Here is a 19,621-nt window from a genome sequence, read left to right as displayed (position 1 = left end):
GCCCCTTGTTATTACGATTTGTTGTACCAAATTACATTTTTGTATCTTAAGTCTCTATTATTCTCTGTAGCAACATGTTGCAAGAGTATAAAAATAAAAGACACATTATTTATTTAAATATTAAAAATAGTACTTTAATTAATTAGCAATTATTTTAAATGACTTTAATAACTTGAAATTTTCACGAATATGTTCAAACGCCATGTTCAAACGCACCATATAGACTCATTTTCTTTTTATGCCACTTATCGACTTCAACCCCGCGGTACTTGGTACTTTGGAGGCAGCTTTCTTCGCCTCTTCAATTGCCATTATCATACGTCGCGGTTCGGTTAAAAACCAAATCCACAAAAACTGACTGTAGCGCCATAGTTTGTCTTTTTCCTTTTAAGTAGAAAAGAAATAAACGCTGTTAAAATAATTAAATTTGTAAAATATGTAGGAAATCTTACTAGTCTCTCGGCTATGTTTTCTTGAAATTGCGTACGCAAATAACGCAATGTTCTATCAATGCGCTCTTGATTAGTTTTGGCGTTGTAAATGGGCATTAAGAAGCGCAGATGTTCGAACATTGGTGCCTCCACAGGACTATCATACACCATTGGCCGTAATAAGGATTCTAATCGTTGTCTAATAGCAAACCACAACATTTCATAATATTAGTTTAAAATAGCAACAGTATTTCAATATATTTTGTCTTACAATTCGTCCATTTGTGAAATGACATTTGCATATGCTTTGCCGCCGACCATCCCCTGCACAGCATATGACAAGAGTCTAGTGAATTTCTCATATTCATATAGGCAAGATTTCGGCTCGCTGCGCACTTTCTGACCTAGATGACGCGACAATTGTTCGGCTATTGCATCCAACAGTGATGGGGCAGAGGTGTTAGTAAATATACTGCCATAAGCTAAATGTGGCGTATTGTTCTGTTGAATAGTGCGCATAATTTTAATGCGTTTTTGACAATTATCTGTTTCACTGTTTAACTGATCCGTATTCACAAAACGATTACGTTTTCGTTCTAAATCTAATTGTATCGCGATCCAAACTAGTTCGGCATTTGATAATGCATCCGAGATGATTTTTGTTAAACGTTTATCGGTTTCTTGACGCTTTAAGGCACGCTCTAATTTTAATTTTGTATTTTCATAAAGTATCAACTCCATACGCTGCTGAGTATGCTGCTGCACATGCAAAGTGAGATCGTTCAAAAGAGTTTCATAAGCAATTTTCAAATGGTGTTCGTTCATCATTTCCAGTTCGCGAGTTTCATGCTCCATGTCAGCAAGATTGATGACATGTATTTGCGAAATATCTAAAAGATCGATCAAAGACTGTGTAGCCTTTGATTTTGCCTTTTCCTTAATGTACTCAAGCGTGTAGTATTCCATGCTAAAATAATTGTAAATAAAAAGGAAAATATATTTCTTAACGAAGAAGTATTATATATTCTATGCGCTTACGATTTAGCTAAGGATTGAAGCTTGTCAGAAAATTCGGAATGTTCAGATGAGGTAGAGTCCATTTCGTTATAATCCTGCAAAAGAATTGCTGATATGATTATTGATTTGAATAAAAATAATAACAAGGGCTTACTGCACCTGAATTTTAAAATTCTCCTTCATATATAGAGTAAAATATTGCATGAATGTATCGCATTTCAACAGGTATTGATCTATAGGTAATTGATGAATAAAAAGCGGTGGCGATTGCTACAAATTAAAAATAGAAAACAATGAGTTGACTCACTAAATGTGACAATACAATAATATACTTACAATTTTCGTAAAGCAACGAGTGGCTTCGTTGGAAAGTTTATAATTTTCTAATTGCATTTCCTCAAGTCGACGGGCATAGTTTTGACATTCATTTAGCATATCATTTTCTTTACTAGTTAAAATACTGATTTCATTTTCTAAATCCCCTAATTGCGCGTTAATTTTGTTCTTGGTACCTCTACAGAGACCGAATATATGTAAATACATGTAACATACAAAACAATAACGCAATTACTACCTCATTTCCTCAACGAGTGATACGTAACAATCTTCTGTATGTTCTAGTAAATTAAGATCCTCAGATATCGCTGTTACCTGCTCCTCTGTATATTGCAGCAATCCGGGATTTACAATTTCTAATTCCTTTAATTTCGCAGCGCGTTCAGTAGATTCCAGCAACTCTCCCCTCTGCTTTAATTCGTCAAACTCTAATACTTCATTCTCGGTTAGTATATTTACATCAGTTATATTTTCAGTGAAAAAATTAAAGAACTTTTGGAAACGATCATCATAGAGTATCCATTGATTGGCGCAATCGAACCCCAACTTTTTGAAGGCATCAAAATGCTACAGAGTAGACAACATACAATCAAACAACAATTTTAATATATTTTTATCTGATATTAAACTTACATTAATTAAATCGCCCATGATTGTTAAAAGATAAGACACTTGTATCCAAAATGTAGCTCAAATATTTAATTTTAAATCGAATTGAATTCTTCTTCTTCGTATTTATAAGACCAGACAGAGAACGTATATCCAGAGAAAATAAATGGGCTGCACTCCCATTGATTACAGGGTGCAAATAATGACCGTATAAATTTTAAACTAAATAAATTTTCCTGTCATTTATTCAGCTTTATTCTTAAGTTTCAAACTTAAACCTTCATATTACCTTGAACTTTTTAATACTTGAATCAAATACGTCATATTTTTGTTACGCCAAAGTACTAATTGTACCCTGCAAGACACCTACCGAATAAGTCACCGCTAAGTTACCCAATAGCCCTACGTGAGATTTCTATTAAAGTTTCTAAGAGTTTCTTAAGGCCCAATACACAACTTTAACCGAAACTCTTAAGTACATACAGAGAATGTAGATTAAATTATAATCTTAAATTATAATCTACATTCTCTGGTTGGACCTTCTCTATAATTTACATTTTCTGCTGATTGTTGCAAAATCCTTTTTAGTGCTTGTAAGCACTGCAATTTCTTACTGTTAAGTATTTATCGATAAACATGGCAGTTGAGTTGGCAACACTTTTCGCGGCAGGAATGACAATACAATTTCAGTGTGAAATAAGTGAATATTAAGAAGATTTAATTAAACAGCAATATGGTAAGTGATATAAAAAATCATTTTAAGTGATGTTGGGCTTAATGCAGTTAAATTAGGCATTTTAATGCAAGTATTCTTTTGTACTTCGTAGGCACGTCGTTATGATTCGCGGACAACCATCTTCTCCCCAGAAGGTCGACTATATCAGGTGGAATATGCTATGGAAGCTATTTCTCGTGCTGGCGCTGCCTTAGGTATACGCGCAGACGATGGTATTGTTATAGCTGCAGAATGTCACACTACAAGTCCATTATTAGACAATGATATTTTTCAGGACAAAATTTACAAAATCAATGAGTAAGTTGTGATTTCCATTATTAATATGAATATATGATTTTTTTATCAATACTTTCTCCAGTCATTTATGTGTTGCTGTTGCTGGTATTACATCGGATGCCAACGTTTTAGTAAATGAAATGCGCTTAATTGCCCAACGTTATCAATATAATTATGGTGCACCAATACCGGTTGAGCAACTGGTCTCACATTTGTGTGACATCAAGCAAGCATACACACAATATGGTGGTAAGCGTCCATTTGGTGTATCGATCCTTTACATGGGGCACGATAGGCGTCATGGATTTCAACTCTATCAATCAGACCCCAGTGGCAATTATAGTGGTTGGAATGGCACCTGCATTGGTAAAAGCTTTGGTGTAGCTATGTCTATGTTAAAGACAGAACTTGCAAACCGGTAAGAAAACATAAAACATGTATATTTAAACAATTATATTAGTTGATTTAATTTTGCAATTCATAGTTATGATAACGTCGAAAATCCTCTTAAAACTGAAGAAGCTAAGAAAATCGCTATCAAGGTGTTAGCTAAAAGCATGGAAGGTATTAATGCAGAAAAAGTGGAAATGGCAGTTACCACTCTAGGGAGTAATTCACGCCCTATAATTAAAATGGTCCAAAAAGAAGAAATCGCACAATTGATAGCTAAACACAATGAAGAGGAGGAAGAAAAGAAAGCGTCAACGTCAGGGTCAAATTAGAATTAGATGTTCGAATTTTCTATCTAATAATATTTTGTGTTTCGGAATTAAACGTAATTATTAAAAGTAAAAATATCAGTGAACGATTTTATGTATTTAGAAGATTTACGATACATGCTACTATATTATCCACAAGACAAAAGGAATAACTTAGGGTTATGCAAGAATGAACGCGCTGTGGATTTTGTATTCAACGAAGTTATCAACTACTGATTGTATATATAATATATTTGTATGCGTATTGCCGAAATATAGGATATCACGCATTCAAAAGTTGTTTTAGTTGGTGGAATAGAAATACCCACAAAATATATTCAAAATGTCAAACTTTAAAAACGCTCATCGGCAGCGCTCTTTCCAAATCTAACGACTTCTTTTTTGTGAAAAATTTAAATATTGCTTATTTCTTAGTCGAAAATAGATTTTATTTTTATGCGCATACTTTTTATTTATATATATTAAAATTTAAAATAATTATTACATAATAACATTTCTCCATTTGCATGGCTTGTTCAACAACATTTTCACACTATTAAATATATTCAAGATTTACACATGTTTAGATAACAATTGGTGCTACACGACGATTATTCCGGCGCTTGCTTTTTCCATTCCTCCTTTTACCATTTGCAGCCCTGTTGCGATTAGCCCTACTTCTGTTTCGATTGCGATTTCTGTTGGAATTTCTACTGGAGGAGCTACTACTAGCTCCGTTGCCTGATTTCCTTATTCGTCTTATCGCTGTATAACGAAGATTTGCTGTGAACATCTTGTCCCCAGGATATGTGTTCGTTAACGGATACGTTGGATAAGTTGGAGATAGCGGAGACGTAGCACCAGTAGATGCAGCAGGCCCAGCAGGCCCAGCAGTTCCATTGTTATTCTGGCCATGGGAAATCTTTAATGAAGAAATCGCGAAAATAGCTAGTGGTAAAAGATATTTTGCGAATTTCATTTTAATCCAAAAGTGAATTGATTAGGTCGATTGAATGTTGAACTGGTTATGAATACTGACTTAGAAAAGTCGCGGATTTATATAGTATTGCGGTTAGTAGTCAGTAGTTAACCTTTTCGCATGAAAGTCAATAGACTGTTCAAATAATGCTGACATTGACTAAACAAACAAGTTATAGAAATTCAAAGAACACGTGAAATGTTAGTGCCCCATTTAAAAACAGTTGCGGCCTAAATAATTTCGTCTTCCGAGTAATTTTCGATAGAAACAGCCATACATACATATGTACCTATATACACGTAAAAGTTCAAAAAGTTTGTAGAAAGGTGCCGTTAAGAATGTGTTATGTTTATGTCAAAAATTGGGAGTTTCCGTGAGCGCAATGCCCACAGTGCTTGACCTTGAGTCATAACACTATAGCACGTTATAGTGTACCGTTAACCCCGGAAATATACATATATCCGTTTATACGACAGTCGGGTCGGTTGCGGAATGTCTGCCGCTACAACAACAACAACCCCTGAAAAATATATTTATTTGGATTTGATATCCATTTAACATAGTAAATACTTTGAACTATATTATAAAATATTATACTGCCAGCAAACTAATGATAACGATATGAACCTATAATTGTGGAACATACACTAGTACAATATAATTATATCCTGTACAGGTTGTATTAAGCTTGCCACGAATTTTGTAACACCCGGAAGCAAACGTGGGAGATCTTAGAAAGAAAGTCGATTTATCTATGTCTTTCTGTCTGTATATACGCGAACTAGTTACTAAGATATCTTTCCCACTCATCTAACAACATTCTCCCTATGGTCCGACCCCGTCGAAACGACACTTTTCCTGGGCCTAACGTTAGATGATTTCGATGACAACCAAAATGAGCCTTACCATCAATGTGAGGATTAGATAACCGCTACAACAACAACAACATCGATTCAAATAAAGTTGTATGCAAAACTTTTTTAGTTGACAAATTGTGTTCACGAAACTTGCCATAGGTTATTGCCCAAGCAGCGCTACAATCTCCGAACATCATTCTAATTGTTGTATATAAAAGAATATTACAGCTTTGAGGACTTTGATTGATTAAATTTATATTAGCGGACCGATAGAACTTGTTTTTATGTGTTAATGCAGAAATTGTCAAGTTTTGAAGTTGCATTCCAATGTCTGTTCTGCATCCTTTCTGGAAACCGGAATTGAATTCAAGCTGAGAACTATTTGTAGTTTGCTCTCATGTGAAAGTTCTCACCTTTCTACAGCCTTTTTTTTCACAGGTTTCAAATTATTTATATTACATTTCTTTTTATTTTTACTTTTTGTTGTTCAAAAAAGAAGGGAAGGGATGAGCGATCATTCGTACACTAGAGTTTCGGGTAATTTTGTCAATTTGTCAATTCGGCATTAAGAAACTCCTAAAAACTTTAACATTACAGTATTAAAATTGTAATATTTATATTTAATCATTATGGCATACACCATATACCAGTGACATTTCAGCAAATTTCCCTCAAAATAGTTCATGTGCAAATAAAAATGAAAAACACCACTGTTCCATTTTTTAGTTTTGACATTGCCGTCAAAAGGAAAAAGAGTGAAATAAACACTCAAAAGGAATAAAAAGGTGGACAGAAGGAAATTAGTTCTGGAAGTTTATAAAATTTGTGAATTTGATATTGAAAAATCAGCCGTAAGGAACGTGCGAAGCACTAAAGTTTTATTGCTATAGAAGGAGAATCTAAACGTAAACGAAACGAGATGACTGCACCGCGTAGACTTCGCAAAGAATTGACCGATCTACAGGCTTGTGGTCTGAAATCATTTCGGGAAATTAATGCGGACGAGGAGAATCTTTTGCGTTGGACCGGTTTAATTGTACCAGATAATGCTCCATATAACAAAGGAGCATTTCGTATTGAAATAAACTTTCCTGCGGAGTACCCTTTTAAACCGCCAAAGATAATATTTAAGACTAAAATTTATCATCCAAACATCGATGAAAAAGGACAGGTTTGCTTACCCATTATATCAACTGAAAATTGGAAGCCTGCAACACGTACGGATCAAGTTGTTCAGGCATTGATTGCATTAATCAATGACCCGGAACCAGAACATCCGCTGCGTGCAGATTTGGCCGAAGAGTACTTGCGAGATCGAAAGCGTTTTATTAAAAACGCCGAAGAGCATACCCGGAAGAATAGCGAAAAACGGCCGACAGATTAAAAATGAAGTGCTGCCAAAAAATTACTTGTGAAGTAGAAAAAATATATATATATACATAAATAAACAAATATAATCATTGGCATTGAATTATATATTTCCATCTACTGGACATATTTATAAAATTGTATTGTAAATGGTAATACCAATAGAAAGAAAGTTTTACATACGAACACGGGCCAAAGTCATTGTTTTATGTGTATATTCCTAAAACCACTGCTTTGAATAAAAAGCTACATGTTTTCTTATAAAATATGTGCAAATTCAGCTATAAATATTAGTTATTATAAAGTATAGGTAGACTGAAAGAAAAATAACCAATGTCATCGCTTAGGAATCATTCTGTGGATAATTTAATATCAAGTATTTGCAAATAAAATAATGTAAATCTATAAAAAAAAACAACAATTGATATATATTTTTTAAATAGTTATCATGTTTTTTTTGTATATATATATACAAATATTTGTTTTTATTTGAGATTTCAATTTAAATATTTATTCCTATTTATTTCTAGAGTAATTGGGTAGAAAAATTATATCATATATAGTTTTAGTTATTTAAGACTAATTTAAAATTTTTCATCAATAATTGATTATTATAAGCCATCAATGTATTTGCAAATTTATTGCGATGCAATTTTTCGATAGGCATAATACATAAAACACTTGCATCTTCAGCTAGAAGTTCGCGAATCATTTTTAATGTAGATATTTGGTCCTCTGTATACTTATCACATTTAGCAAGCAACTCTATTTGAAATTCAGGTCCAGTGGAAATTGATAAATGCCCAAAAACGAAAAGAGCCAATGAAAGTAGCACCGAAACGGATAAGTGTGTTAAAAAAAGCACATTTGATAGAACTATTCGCCGTGCTTGTTTTTCATAAATCGTATCCAGTAATAGAAGCAAATATTCACGAGGGAGAAGCGAGAATCCATGCATATTAAGATTATTGAGTTGTATTTCCTCACCGTCAGCAATCCAATTGGGTTTCCGTATGTAAATAGGATCGCGGCCTAACATTTCCTTAAGGTTTTGATGCAGTTGCATGACAAAAGGATGCGCAAAAAGACTACTATGTAGTTCAGTGAATGGAGCGCCTCTGTAAATATGCAATTCAGAAGTAGATTTTTTTAATGTGTCGTATTCTTCCTGAAACTGTATATCATAATGGAAGTCTAATATTTTTTCTAAATTGTTGATGGTACGATGAAATGAAAATATTCGTTGTTCTATTGTTGTTTCCTTTGCCATTTCACGTTCCGTGTATGAACCTCTGCAAAATGGTGCTGACTTGCAGTTTTCTTCGGCTGTTTGATGTCCATATAAAACTTTATTTTGCTCCGCGATTTTACACACCTTGTAGCGAGCGTAAAATTCATTGGCTGTTTCAGTCCGGAAAAGCTGTTTATAATTAACCTGACGACGAGTAGGTTTTACTTCATATGTCTGAATGTTCGATTCAATCGCTTCAATTTGAAAATTCATAAAAAGTCGTGCGCATATCTCATGTTGCAGCAAGAAATCATTTGGTAAGTACGATTTAGGAAAAAGAGGAAATATGTTTGCACATTCAACATTTTCCTTCATCAATTGCAATAGCTCTGGTAAATATTTTGTCTGCTTTCGGTAACCAATGCAAATGATATAAACTTCTGAATTGCCACGCTTCGAGGTAGCAGGTTTGAATTCGTGTACCTCCTCGAAAACACAGTTCAGTAAAAATAGTTTACATACATTTGTTGATTCGAACATTGTAAACATTTTTACTACAAAGCAACCACCATCTGCCAGTATACACAGAGCTGCGGTGATCTCGGCAAAATGAAGTGTTGCCACCACTTCTTCCTGACAATCCGGTGCATCAACGCAATCTATCGAACCATCAGCCGTAATTAGCTGTACATTGTCTTCCAAACGTCGCTTGCAGTGTTCTTGCATTTGCTCGATATGATTACGATTTATAATATTACCAGTAAAATCATCATGCATCAGCCAATTGTCAAAGGTATGAAACATAAACCTATCGTCTGTAATCATGCCACTTGTGGGGTTACCCTCATAGTATGGATTAAGTGTTGTAGAAAGCCACCGCCATTCCACCTATATAAAATATGTACTTATTAAACATCATAATACAAATAAGTGCAATTGATATGATCAGTTAAGGGGAAGGGAAGAGGAAATCAGGGAAAATCCTTCCGGAGCCCAGAGTTTTCAGGGCAAGGGCCGGTGCCCTTTTTTTTTTGGCAATTTTTTTTTATTCATCAAAGACATCTCCGGTCTCCGATATTCTCTCTACGGCCCTGGGTATGATGTATTAAACATTTCTGGATAATAATGCTCACCTCTTCTGCTTTGTATGTCGAATACATGTAATGATTTAAGGCGGCAATAAATGCACCCGGCAATTCGCACAGATGCAAAGAATTTAAATGTGAACCTTTTACCAGAGGGTAGGCGTGAAGACATTCAAAGAATTTACACCAAGCTATTGTAACAAATTCGGCTTGGGTTTCATTTTTCAAACGCCATGGTATCTCATTTGATGGATCCTGGCGTCTTGTATGCAGACTCCAATCTTCAATTGTGTAATTATTTAATTTGCACTTTACGTTATTTAATTTTGGCTTCAGTTGTTGCAGTGCATCAACTTTGTAATATTCACTAAACGCTTCGGTTGGAGGAGGTAACTGCCAAATATTCTCTTTTGGCTTTCGATAGTGGAATTTTTTTTCGAATACTCGGTTCACTTCCATCTTGCTTGGTTTGTTATGATCCGACTTGTATTCGAAGCGAAAATTCTCCTTTGATGGCCGGGTGGTTGGGTGGTTCGTTGCAAACTGCAATAAACCATTGCATGGAATTGAAGGCTGTGTTGTATTTTGCATTTTACTAATTAATATTCTTCTATTCACAGAAATATTGATCGATTTTAACGCAATGAAATAAATACTGGATAAATATTAATTTACAAATCGCTGCAAAAGCAATAGGATAATAAATAAAACAATTAATAAATACTGCGTCCGATATTTTATTTCAACGCCGGCAAATTCGTGGCCATCTAAAGGCGGATTTCCATTACACGCTGCCTTCACGAACGATTAACATATCATAGCGAATATTTATACCATAAACAGACTATATTAAGTTTGCTACGAAGTTTCTTACACCCAGAAGGAAATGTCGGAGACCCTATAAGGTATATGTATATAAATGATCAGCTTGCCAGCTGAGTCGATTTAGCCATGTCTGTCTGACCGTCTGTACCGGAACCGCCGATATCGGAGAACTATAGAATATAGCTGGCATAAAAACGAATCGATCAAAATTAAGTTCATGTACAGTAACATTTTTATTTGACGAGGTATCTTCACAAAATTAAGAATGGGTTATTGTAAAGGCAACGGTACAATCTGCGAACAAACGTTTCAGATCGGGCTACTACAGAATAAACCGATCACACTCTCGACAAAAATCTTTGTATACCCCTTTATGCTATAACTGCTGTGAGTGGTATTATAGTATATTAGTACCACCGAAGTTAACGTTTTTTCCTGTTGTCAGAATAATTATTTACTAGTCTCAAGTTTATTATTTCATCAGTCATCCGGCACCATAGCTGGTATTGATATATGTATATAAATAGCTATTTATAAATTGGTACCTTACTTAATTTATTTAAAAGTATGTTGGTATTTTCAACGGATTGCTTTCAGAAAAAAAAATTTCGAATGTTACTGAGAAGTTTTGTGTAGTTTTTTACTTTCCTAATCGGTATTATAAGACTTCAAGCAAGAAAGAACCTACAAAATCTAGGGCCACTTCCTATTGGTTAATACAAGAATACCGTTAGATTTCAAAGAGTAAATTAAAACTTCATTAATAAGAACATCGGCTATTCGTTTATTTATTTTTTATTTTTGCAATTTTTTTAAATTTACAATTACATACATACATACATACATTTCATATTCTAATTGGCTTAGTTTAAACGACATATGTACGTATTTCTACATAAATACGCGAACAACAATACAGTAAATACTCGTAGCAGATGCACTAGAGGCATATATAACTACATATATAACTACATAATACTCTTATACCATATATGGAATTTTACTGTTCAAGTTGAACAGCTTAAGAATTACAACTACATATACATACACTTAAGTATATAGAACTCGTAGCCATGTGTGCCAAAATTAAAAACACCGTTAAAAACACCGCTGTGTATGCGATAGTTAACAACTACCTTGCAACTACTATTAACACGTACTAGTCCACCGACAGCCATAAAAGAGTCAGAAATATACCAGTCCCAAGCTGGTTTAAAACAGAGAAATATCGAAGCTATCATACCCTTTACCAATAAACATATCTTCCATACAAGAACTATTTTGATCGATTAGGATTCGATCTGAACAATTTGTTCGGTGATTGTATTGGATTGCCTTGGATAATACTCCATGCCAAACTTCGTGAAGATATCTTGTCAAATAAAAAAGTTTTCTATATAAGCATTTGATTCCGATTGTTCAGTTTGTATGGCAGGCATATGATAAAGCGGTCCGATAGCGGCGATTCTGACAAATACAGCTTCTTGGGGAAAAAAGGATGTGTGCAAAATTTCAGATTGAAATCTCAAAAAACGGACGGACAGACAGGCGTATATGGCTAAATCGACTCAGCTTTATGTATTACCAGCTTTTCAAAAATTAGCCAAAAATTAAGAATTTAGCACCGAACCGCTGGCTTATAATATCTCTAAAAACAGTTAAGCACATACACACGTGTACATACATACTTGTATATGATTGTGTTTTTTAAGTAAGTTGCCCTGTAGGCAATGTTTCTTAAATTAATTAATTTATTTGTTTGGGTGTGTGTGTACGAGTTGCTAATATTTGATTGTCTCCTTTTATTATGATTTCTTTATGACATTTACTTTTTATAATTTTTTTTTTGCATACTTTTTTTCTTTATTTATTTACCAATTGCTTTTATATCTTTGAGTACTTTTATTAAAGTGTTTTTTTATTTTATTTTTTTTTCACTCTTTACAAAACATCCTACTGTTGTTAATAATAACTTGTTTTATATATGCTATAATATAGGTGCGATTAAAAACAAATAAATAGGTAACAATTTAACTTTTCTTCCAAAATAAATTATTATAATAATTACAGTTTAGAGTTTGTATGTATCTGGTTTGTAGTTCCATTGCTTATTTATACAATTTATATAACTGAAAAGTACTTATATCTAATACTATATGTTTATATACTAGATATCAAAGTTAGCCTCAACCAGTCTCAGTTGATAAAATATCAAATTTTGCTAAACATTTGTTCCAATTATAGTTAAATTTGGTGGTAAGTCAGTATACCATTTTCAGGGTATAAAAATTATTGAATTTAAAATACAAAAAAAAAATTTAATTCAAATACCTTTTTTTATATTTTGTAATCCCGAAAAACTGAAATGCCGCACTAAACAATTAAACGAATTTTTTCAAAATAAATAATAAGTTTTTAATCTCAAACAATAGTATAAGTTGAATTTTCAATTTTTAATTCCTATTTTGGGATTAAAAATATAAAAAAATTTAAAAATTTAAATTACAAACTGAAAATCAAATTTTTAAATCAAAATTGTTAAGCAAAAAAATATGCAACCCTGAACTCCATTAAAATGAGCGATCCTCGATTCGCCTCTTTACTGCTCCGCTAGCTCTGCGCTCTTGCAAAAGTGAAGCCAACAAAAAGCTATTCAAGAGAGTATGTGTAACTATAAACCAATTAAAATGGCATAATCGCTCTCTCCTCTAACTCCATTTTGTATGCCAGCTTATCTCCATTTTGTCATGCGACTTTTACCAGTTCTTTGTTTCTTTCCTCACACTATAAGTTTTGACGAATCGCTGACAAGTAATATTCGCAAAACGTATTAATAATTTATTTGATTTTTGTTTTACTTCCTCAGCAGGAATCTATAGTATAAAAGTCATTCGAAGGCATTAATTAGTAAAAAAGAAAGATACTTTTTTATAAAACTCATCGCCTTTACTGCCAAAAACCTCGCTGTTATCACTAAGTACACATTATTTTGTTATTGGCGATCGAAAAAATAGCTTGAATTACTTCAGTTTATAAAATCAGCAGCTAATGGTGGGAGTTTTCATTGTTTCTTACGCATATAATTCGCTATAGTTTATTTGAAAAAAAAAAACATACATATAAACTTTTATGCATGTCTGTGATTATGTAAGTAACTGCTTTTTTTGTTTTCTTTTGTGTCAATAACAGCAAATTGTTGTTTCATTTTGTAAGCATAGTTCAGCTTTTAACCCCTTTTTTAGTTTCCTTTCGTCTACTTTTACTTTGTGTTGTTGTTGCTTATTGCAATGCAACTCATTTATATTTATTACTATATAAATAGTTTTGTTTTGCTGACTAAGTGTCTTCTAATATATAGTTTTTTTTTTTTATTTATTAGTACTATTTACTTTTTGCACATTTATCATAAATGTACAGTCGGTTGCTTTACGGTTATTTACTTGGTAATAGAAACACAAAACGCAAGTGCAGTTTCTCAAACTCAAACAAAAAAAAAAAAACAAGAAATTTATAGTAATTGTGTTTATTTTTTTCTTACAAATAATCTTTAACACCTTACACCTCTTATTTTCTGCAACTGAGACGACAAAAAACTAGAAATTTCACAACAGAGTTACATAGAAGCCTATTGCTTGTCATTTTTGTTATTTCTTTTTTAATAATACTCTTCAAGTATGCTTGGAATTAACGTTTACACAACCTTTTACACATGTACCGTATATTTTTTTCTTATAGTTTTTGTTGTTGTTGGTTTTTTGCACACTAGTCCAATTTCCCTCATTCTTTGTAGCTGAGAAATTGTATGTCAATTTTATGCGTTTGCTTCTAAATCTCCTTGCTTGGTTATTTCGCAGATCCTGGTAATTGCTAATCAATATTGCTAACGGTATCCTCCTCCTCCTGCAGCGAAATGATCTTAAAGTGCAAACAATTAAGAAAGAAATATATTGCCGTTAGTTGCTTAAAATTTCCAGTGTTGAGTTTAAAAAATTTTCAAATTAAATATTCAATTACTATTGTAAATATAAAAAGGGGGAAAAAATATATATATATATGATTATAAAAAATATTTTGCTAATTATCTAGTTTAAAGAAGTTTTAAGTCTAATAAGTTTATTTAATAGTTAGATAGTAATAATATATAGATCTTTTTATCCGGTCAACATTAGTAAACACGATTATATTTTTTGTGCTTGCATATAATTAAGGAGTTAACCAACATTTTAGTACCTATTCCTCGAACTGGAATTCGTAAGACAGCAAACAATTGACATTTCGCAAAAATATTGACATTTAATATTTCTTTTTGGTGAAGGACAGAGTGGAAGCGCTGAATGTTGAGAAATTTCGCTTTTTTGCTGTAGTAGAACTATACTTTGCATTGAGGCTACCAGCGATTTTGTTTAAGTCCTAATCTCAAACTAGTTAAAAAAGTAGTTATTTAAAAATTTCTGACTGAAATCGCAGTTATTATTAAGAGACTTGAGCAAACAGAAACTTGTTTTCAACTAAAAATGTCAGAAGGAAAAATATATAAGTTTATATATGTGGTCCTTTAGATCTTTAGTACTTATAAGGTAACTTCGCTGCAGGGTAGCTTAACATAGGTTAGGTTCGATAACTGATCCTCAAGTTGGGGATCGCACTTGAATGTAGAATATATGTATGTAGTATTCTTGTATTCGTTCTTATAAGTTGGCAAATTGCCTTGTGGCCAATATAAATCTGATTAGGCGTTTAATTTCTCTTGCCATCAGCTCAGTGGGATATCTGAAAGTGTTAGCTCTCAAGTGCTTGAGCCTTGATCTCGCAAAGGTAGTACAATCAAGAAGGAAGTGTTGAGATGCTTCCACCTCGTTTTCTTCCATACAGCTTCTACACTTGGCATCCGGTAAAATTTTTAACCATACAGCGTTAGAACTAGGGAGAGGCTAGTCAAAGCGAGCGAGAATTTCCGAATGTTCAGACACATGTTCATTTAGAAACCCTGATTCTCTGAGCCTGATAGCAACTCTCGCGGCCATACACCTTCTGGATATATTTACGGAAACTACAAGTGTTGTATGCTTGTATGTATATGCAGAATAGCATTAAGTGCCATGGTTGGTATGGACCTTAGTGCACCACACTCTCGAACTTAATTGCAAGTGTGGTCTTTTCTAGGGCCCATCACCACATAAACACCTCATAGAATATAATTGGCTAGACTATGGAGTCGTAATACTTTGGTGAGGGACCCCATCTTTTGCGAATGGCTCCTCTGCAGCAGTACAGGGCAATCAATGCCTTCCTTGATCTCTTCTCGATATTAGGTTTCCATGAATGCTTTATATCTTGAGCTCTAAATGTTTCTCATCCACGGCGGTCGTGCCTCCGGGTTCTTGCATCACCTAGTAAATGAAAAAACTTCAATTTTATTTGGGTTGATGATGGGGTTTTTTTCAGCAGGTCATTGATCACCAAGATCCATTGAAGAAGGGAAATAACGCCACCTTGGGGGGTACCCCTATTTACATTTCGCCGAGCACGTGCGCTACTACACTCCCTTACGATCATTCAATCGCAAAAAATACTGAATATAAAGTATTTGAGATTAGTTTCAACCCCGAAAACGTCTAGAGCTGTTGTGACCGTTTCCGGCAATTATTGAAGTTACGGCTTCCTCAAACCATGACACTAGAGTAAGCTGGGCAGTTTCAACTGGCCTACCATTACAGTAAGCGTGTTGCGCTCCTGATAAATGGTTCGGCAAAATAGCTGAATATAGCCCAATGCTGAATGAAATGGTCCAAAATAATATTATCTCGATATTGACATATGGGTGATGTCCTAGTTTTGCTTCAAGAAAGAATGAAAATAATTTCTATATTTAAGTTATGGTAAAAACATTTATTCAATCTGCTGAATGGCAAACAGTAAAACTACGGTGCTTATATATTAATTAAATTAATAAAAAGCTTCCTTTTACAATAGAAGAAGTAGTTATTTCATGATTCAGTAATTCACCAAACGGCTCTTTTAAACACTACCACCAGCCCACCAAAAAGAAGGAGTAACCCTTCCTACAAGTAGTCTGACTATAAATGATGTGCCTACTTTATTGTGCGATTTCTTTAACCTAATGCTGGAAAAGTTAATTGGTGCAACGGAACTAAATCCGTTAGAACAATACAAGCGTTCAGTTATTGTTCCAAGTTGATGCTATCGATACGATTGGTTACATAACAGCGCTGTTGGTTGCACTTTTCGGGTGAAGAAACAAGGCGAATTAGTGAAATTGGGTTGAATTGAAACTTGCTTTCAAAGAAAAATTTAAATTAACATATATATATGTATATATTGTATAATGTATAAAAAAAAACAGTAAATTAATTTAAAAAATGCTTTCTATGTTTGTGTGTGTCTAAATACATACATATATATACATATGTATATACCAATGCGACTACTTCGCCTACATATGTATAGCTAACAATAAAAGCGTTTACTACAACGTCGCTACAAAAAATCATATGAAAATACGTATTTGCTAAATTTTACTAAGCGTCTATATGCATACAAACAAAACAAGATCTTCTTCTATATATGCGCTTTGTAGCGTAATTCTAAATAGTTTAATAATAGTCGCTTTTAGCATTCCGTCGCTACTTACATGCATTGTGAATCCGTTAAAGTTGCGTTGGCATTGCAGTTGTTGTTGTATTAAATAATCTATTTTTCTCTTTGTTGTGTGTGCTATAAGTTGATGACGTTTTTGTTGTGTGCCTAGTGCATTTTCTTATTGCTATTGAAATTTTTGTTAAATTAAGAGGTTATATCCACTTGTGAAAACCGATTTTTTATTTTTGCATAAACATCGAATGTATAAATATTTGAGAATATGTTAATCCGGCTAATAGTTTCGGAGATGTAAGCCAATATTGGAGAATTTTTTAAATTATTGTAATCGGCGGCCAAAACTCTAAACTCTTTCTTAAATACTGTTTTCAGAATCAGTGAGGAAAATTTCTTCGAAATGGCTGGACCGAACTTGAATTTTCACATTACATTCTTAGATATGTTTGTGGCCACAATAGACCCTAGGTCGCAGTGCAAACCTCATATAATTTCTATTGCTAGATATATTTGTCAGGTGATAATCAAAGAAACAAGATTTTTGATAGTAATTGCTAGTGGATATAACCTCTCCTCATTAAAATCATTTTCTTAGCTTACAGTTTGGTTTTCTTAAAAAAATTAACGGTTTATGTGCGTAACAGCAATACCTTTTTTTCGAAACTCTCCACTCACTTGCATGTGTGTGTGTGTGTGTTAATTTGACATAGTTTTAATTGAAATTCATTTATGTGCACCCTGTGTGTGTAACGGTTAGTTACCCGTAATATACTTGTTTATTGCTGTTATTATTATTATTATTTTTTTTAAAATTATTTGTGTGCTTAAAACTACAAAAATCATACTTTGGTCTAAGTTTTCAGCAGTTTTTGAGGTAAGTTTCCGAAAACGTTGATTTCATTGTGTTATTTACTTTTGATTTTACGAATGTATGGAAATTAGGTAATTACTGAAGCGTCGCCCGAATATAGTCATCGAAATCATCTAAAAAATTCAGGCAATAAAATCATATTGACTTGTGTGTACACGATTAGTTAAGTCAAGGACACAGGCGCAGGATGTTTCTGTCGACGCTCAGTGTAGGATTTCAGAGCACATTGTTTGTTTACAACACTCATATTACAACAAATACATAGTTATGTATAGCTTAGATGTCTAGTGAGAATGTGAGTCTAGTTGACGGGTGTTTCAATATGCTTGCTTTTGGGTTATGTTGTTGGACTTAGGTGCTCCTTAGGTAATGGGTTGCTGCAGGGAATTACGCGAGCTGGTTTTCGAATGCACTGTGCGAGCAGTTGTAGGTAATTTCAAAGTAAAATGTACATAAAAACAAAATTATGGTTAGTTTATTCAAAGGTACCCAAATGCAAATAAATTTATACATTTGTATATATTGGATTATTGGTTTACTGCTTTTACTCGATAAGTTGTGAAATGGAACATTTAGAGCACGAAAACAATTCTCTTATGTATTTAACGAGAAATTCTGTACTATACACAAAAAATATATTATATTACATTAGGAGGAAGAATAAAACATTCGTAAAATTGTTGAAAATTTAATTTTATTTAAGTAAAAATTTGGTGAAAAAGTATGTTTTATGTTTGCTTAACGAATAGTGCTTAAAAAATGTTTTTGAAGTTTCGAATAAAAGTGTACATACTCACCTTGGTTCAGTTGGAGATGTAAGTCAATACACTTAGGAGTGTATTCAAAACTAACTTATGAGTGATGAGTTGTGTTCGATTCTCAAAGAGACTGACGAATCGAATAAACAGCTGCCACAAAACAAGTAGATAACCATAACTAGTATTTGAATCATCAAACTGCATATTGCGAATCGAACAAAGCACTGGTATAAGACACATTGACTGGCATAATATAATAACGTTGAAAAGCAAGCGCTTATACCAACTTAATCAGATATCCACATATGCGCTGAATATACTGAATACAATTCAACTGTATTATACATAGTATATAACTTGAAAACTATTTGTAGGTCGAAAGTCATCGTATTTTGGTAGAAGTTTATGGTGAACATGCTCCAGCCAAAAGCGGTTGTTATGATAGAAAAGTGTGATTTTGGCTGCCAAAAAAAGTTTAATGATGACGAACTGGATGCATTAGTCCGTGAAGTTTGTTGACAAATACAAGAAGGTCTCGAAATATTTTTGGAAGTCAATTAAGCAGTCGTTTCAAAACTTTTAAAAGTAGCCGGATACATTTAAAAGCAAGGAATTGAAGCCAAGAGACTTTGAAAGATAATTTTGCATGTCAGAAATGCTGCTTGAATGCTAGAAAAATAATTTGTTTTTGTAGCGGATTGTGACGGGTGTTGAAAATTGAATCCATTACGACTACCCTAAATTCAAAAAATCCTATTTAAAATCTGGCCAAACAGTCAAATCAACGGCAAAGCCGTATATCAATTTATATATATTTGTGTATCTGTATTAGGTGGGATTAGTAGGTCGTGCTGTATTATGAGCTTCTGCAACTGGGTGAAAATATTAATGAGAAACTCTACCGACAACAAATAATCAAATTGAAGCGA

The 19,621-nt window shown here is 33.4% G+C and overlaps 5 protein-coding genes and 1 long non-coding RNA gene across 9 annotated transcripts in view; 3 read left to right on the top strand and 3 right to left on the bottom strand.

Annotated features, from left to right (window-relative positions):
* Positions 1 to 105: 105 nt before the first annotated feature.
* dgt3 (dim gamma-tubulin 3) lies at positions 106 to 2,569 on the bottom strand. Its single transcript, XM_014240654.3, has 8 exons — positions 2,418 to 2,569; positions 2,023 to 2,351; positions 1,785 to 1,962; positions 1,608 to 1,718; positions 1,470 to 1,543; positions 703 to 1,398; positions 453 to 630; positions 106 to 384 (listed from the first exon to the last, which is right to left on the bottom strand). Exons 1-8 carry the CDS (start codon positions 2,433 to 2,435, stop codon positions 226 to 228), a joined length of 1,743 nt encoding a protein of 580 aa, XP_014096129.2. The 5' UTR covers positions 2,436 to 2,569; the 3' UTR covers positions 106 to 225.
* A 402-nt stretch (positions 2,570 to 2,971) lies between these two features.
* Prosalpha3 (proteasome alpha3 subunit) lies at positions 2,972 to 4,200 on the top strand. Its single transcript, XM_014240655.3, has 4 exons — positions 2,972 to 3,129; positions 3,221 to 3,426; positions 3,488 to 3,823; positions 3,890 to 4,200. Exons 1-4 carry the CDS (start codon positions 3,127 to 3,129, stop codon positions 4,125 to 4,127), a joined length of 783 nt encoding a protein of 260 aa, XP_014096130.1. The 5' UTR covers positions 2,972 to 3,126; the 3' UTR covers positions 4,128 to 4,200.
* Positions 4,201 to 6,639: 2,439 nt separating this feature from the next.
* Positions 6,640 to 7,595, top strand: Ubc10 (ubiquitin conjugating enzyme 10). The gene has a single exon (XM_014240656.3). The coding sequence runs from the start codon at positions 6,859 to 6,861 to the stop codon at positions 7,321 to 7,323; it is 465 nt and encodes a 154-aa protein (XP_014096131.1). The 5' UTR covers positions 6,640 to 6,858; the 3' UTR covers positions 7,324 to 7,595.
* Positions 7,596 to 7,793: 198 nt separating this feature from the next.
* Positions 7,794 to 10,348, bottom strand: aft (cap methyltransferase 2). Its single transcript, XM_014240657.3, has 2 exons — positions 9,672 to 10,348; positions 7,794 to 9,426 (listed from the first exon to the last, which is right to left on the bottom strand). The coding sequence occupies exons 1-2, from the start codon at positions 10,212 to 10,214 to the stop codon at positions 7,873 to 7,875; spliced, it is 2,097 nt and encodes a 698-aa protein (XP_014096132.1). The 5' UTR covers positions 10,215 to 10,348; the 3' UTR covers positions 7,794 to 7,872.
* Positions 10,349 to 10,385: 37 nt separating this feature from the next.
* Positions 10,386 to 14,359, top strand: LOC118682221 (uncharacterized). The gene is made up of 2 exons (XR_004977965.2): positions 10,386 to 10,528; positions 14,303 to 14,359. It is a non-coding gene; the product is annotated as an uncharacterized lncRNA (long non-coding RNA).
* The window catches only part of LOC106621698 (protein qui-1), a 111,258-nt gene continuing 102,850 nt past the window's right edge, over positions 11,214 to 19,621 (bottom strand). For 2 of the 4 annotated variants that reach the window (XM_036370115.2, XM_036370116.2), the window contains one exon: positions 11,214 to 14,363. In XM_036370115.2, the coding sequence (XP_036226008.2) occupies positions 14,329 to 14,363 (35 nt within the window). In that variant the 3' untranslated portion in view covers positions 11,214 to 14,328. Of the gene's footprint in view, positions 14,364 to 17,100; positions 18,347 to 19,621 lie in introns of all 4 variants that reach the window. The other 2 variants (XR_011395888.1, XR_011395889.1) reach the window with 2 other exon arrangements.

The sequence above is a fragment of the Bactrocera oleae genome, chromosome 4, assembly GCF_042242935.1.
Source record: "Bactrocera oleae isolate idBacOlea1 chromosome 4, idBacOlea1, whole genome shotgun sequence".
NCBI classification, from domain to species: domain Eukaryota; kingdom Metazoa; phylum Arthropoda; class Insecta; order Diptera; family Tephritidae; genus Bactrocera; species Bactrocera oleae.
Note: the sequence above shows the minus strand (reverse complement) of the source record. Positions and strands in the feature narration are given on the sequence as shown.

Excerpts from the sequence above, each read along its gene's own strand:
- dgt3 (XM_014240654.3), bottom strand. Across the intron at positions 1,544-1,607 it reads AGGAGAATTTTAAAATTCAG|GATTATAACGAAATGGACTC; the intron begins GTGCAGTAAGCC and ends ATTCTTTTGCAG. Across the intron at positions 631-702 it reads ATTTCACAAATGGACGAATT|ACAACGATTAGAATCCTTAT; the intron begins GTAAGACAAAAT and ends GTTTGCTATTAG.
- Prosalpha3 (XM_014240655.3), top strand. Across the intron at positions 3,427-3,487 it reads AAAATTTACAAAATCAATGA|TCATTTATGTGTTGCTGTTG; the intron begins GTAAGTTGTGAT and ends TACTTTCTCCAG. Across the intron at positions 3,824-3,889 it reads AAGACAGAACTTGCAAACCG|TTATGATAACGTCGAAAATC; the intron begins GTAAGAAAACAT and ends TGCAATTCATAG.
- Ubc10 (XM_014240656.3), top strand. The coding sequence starts at position 6,859 with ATGACTGCACCGCGTAGACTTCGCAAAGAATTGACCGATCTACAGGCT.
- aft (XM_014240657.3), bottom strand. The coding sequence starts at position 10,214 with ATGCAAAATACAACACAGCCTTCAATTCCATGCAATGGTTTATTGCAG. Across the intron at positions 9,427-9,671 it reads CGACATACAAAGCAGAAGAG|GTGGAATGGCGGTGGCTTTC; the intron begins GTGAGCATTATT and ends TATTTTATATAG.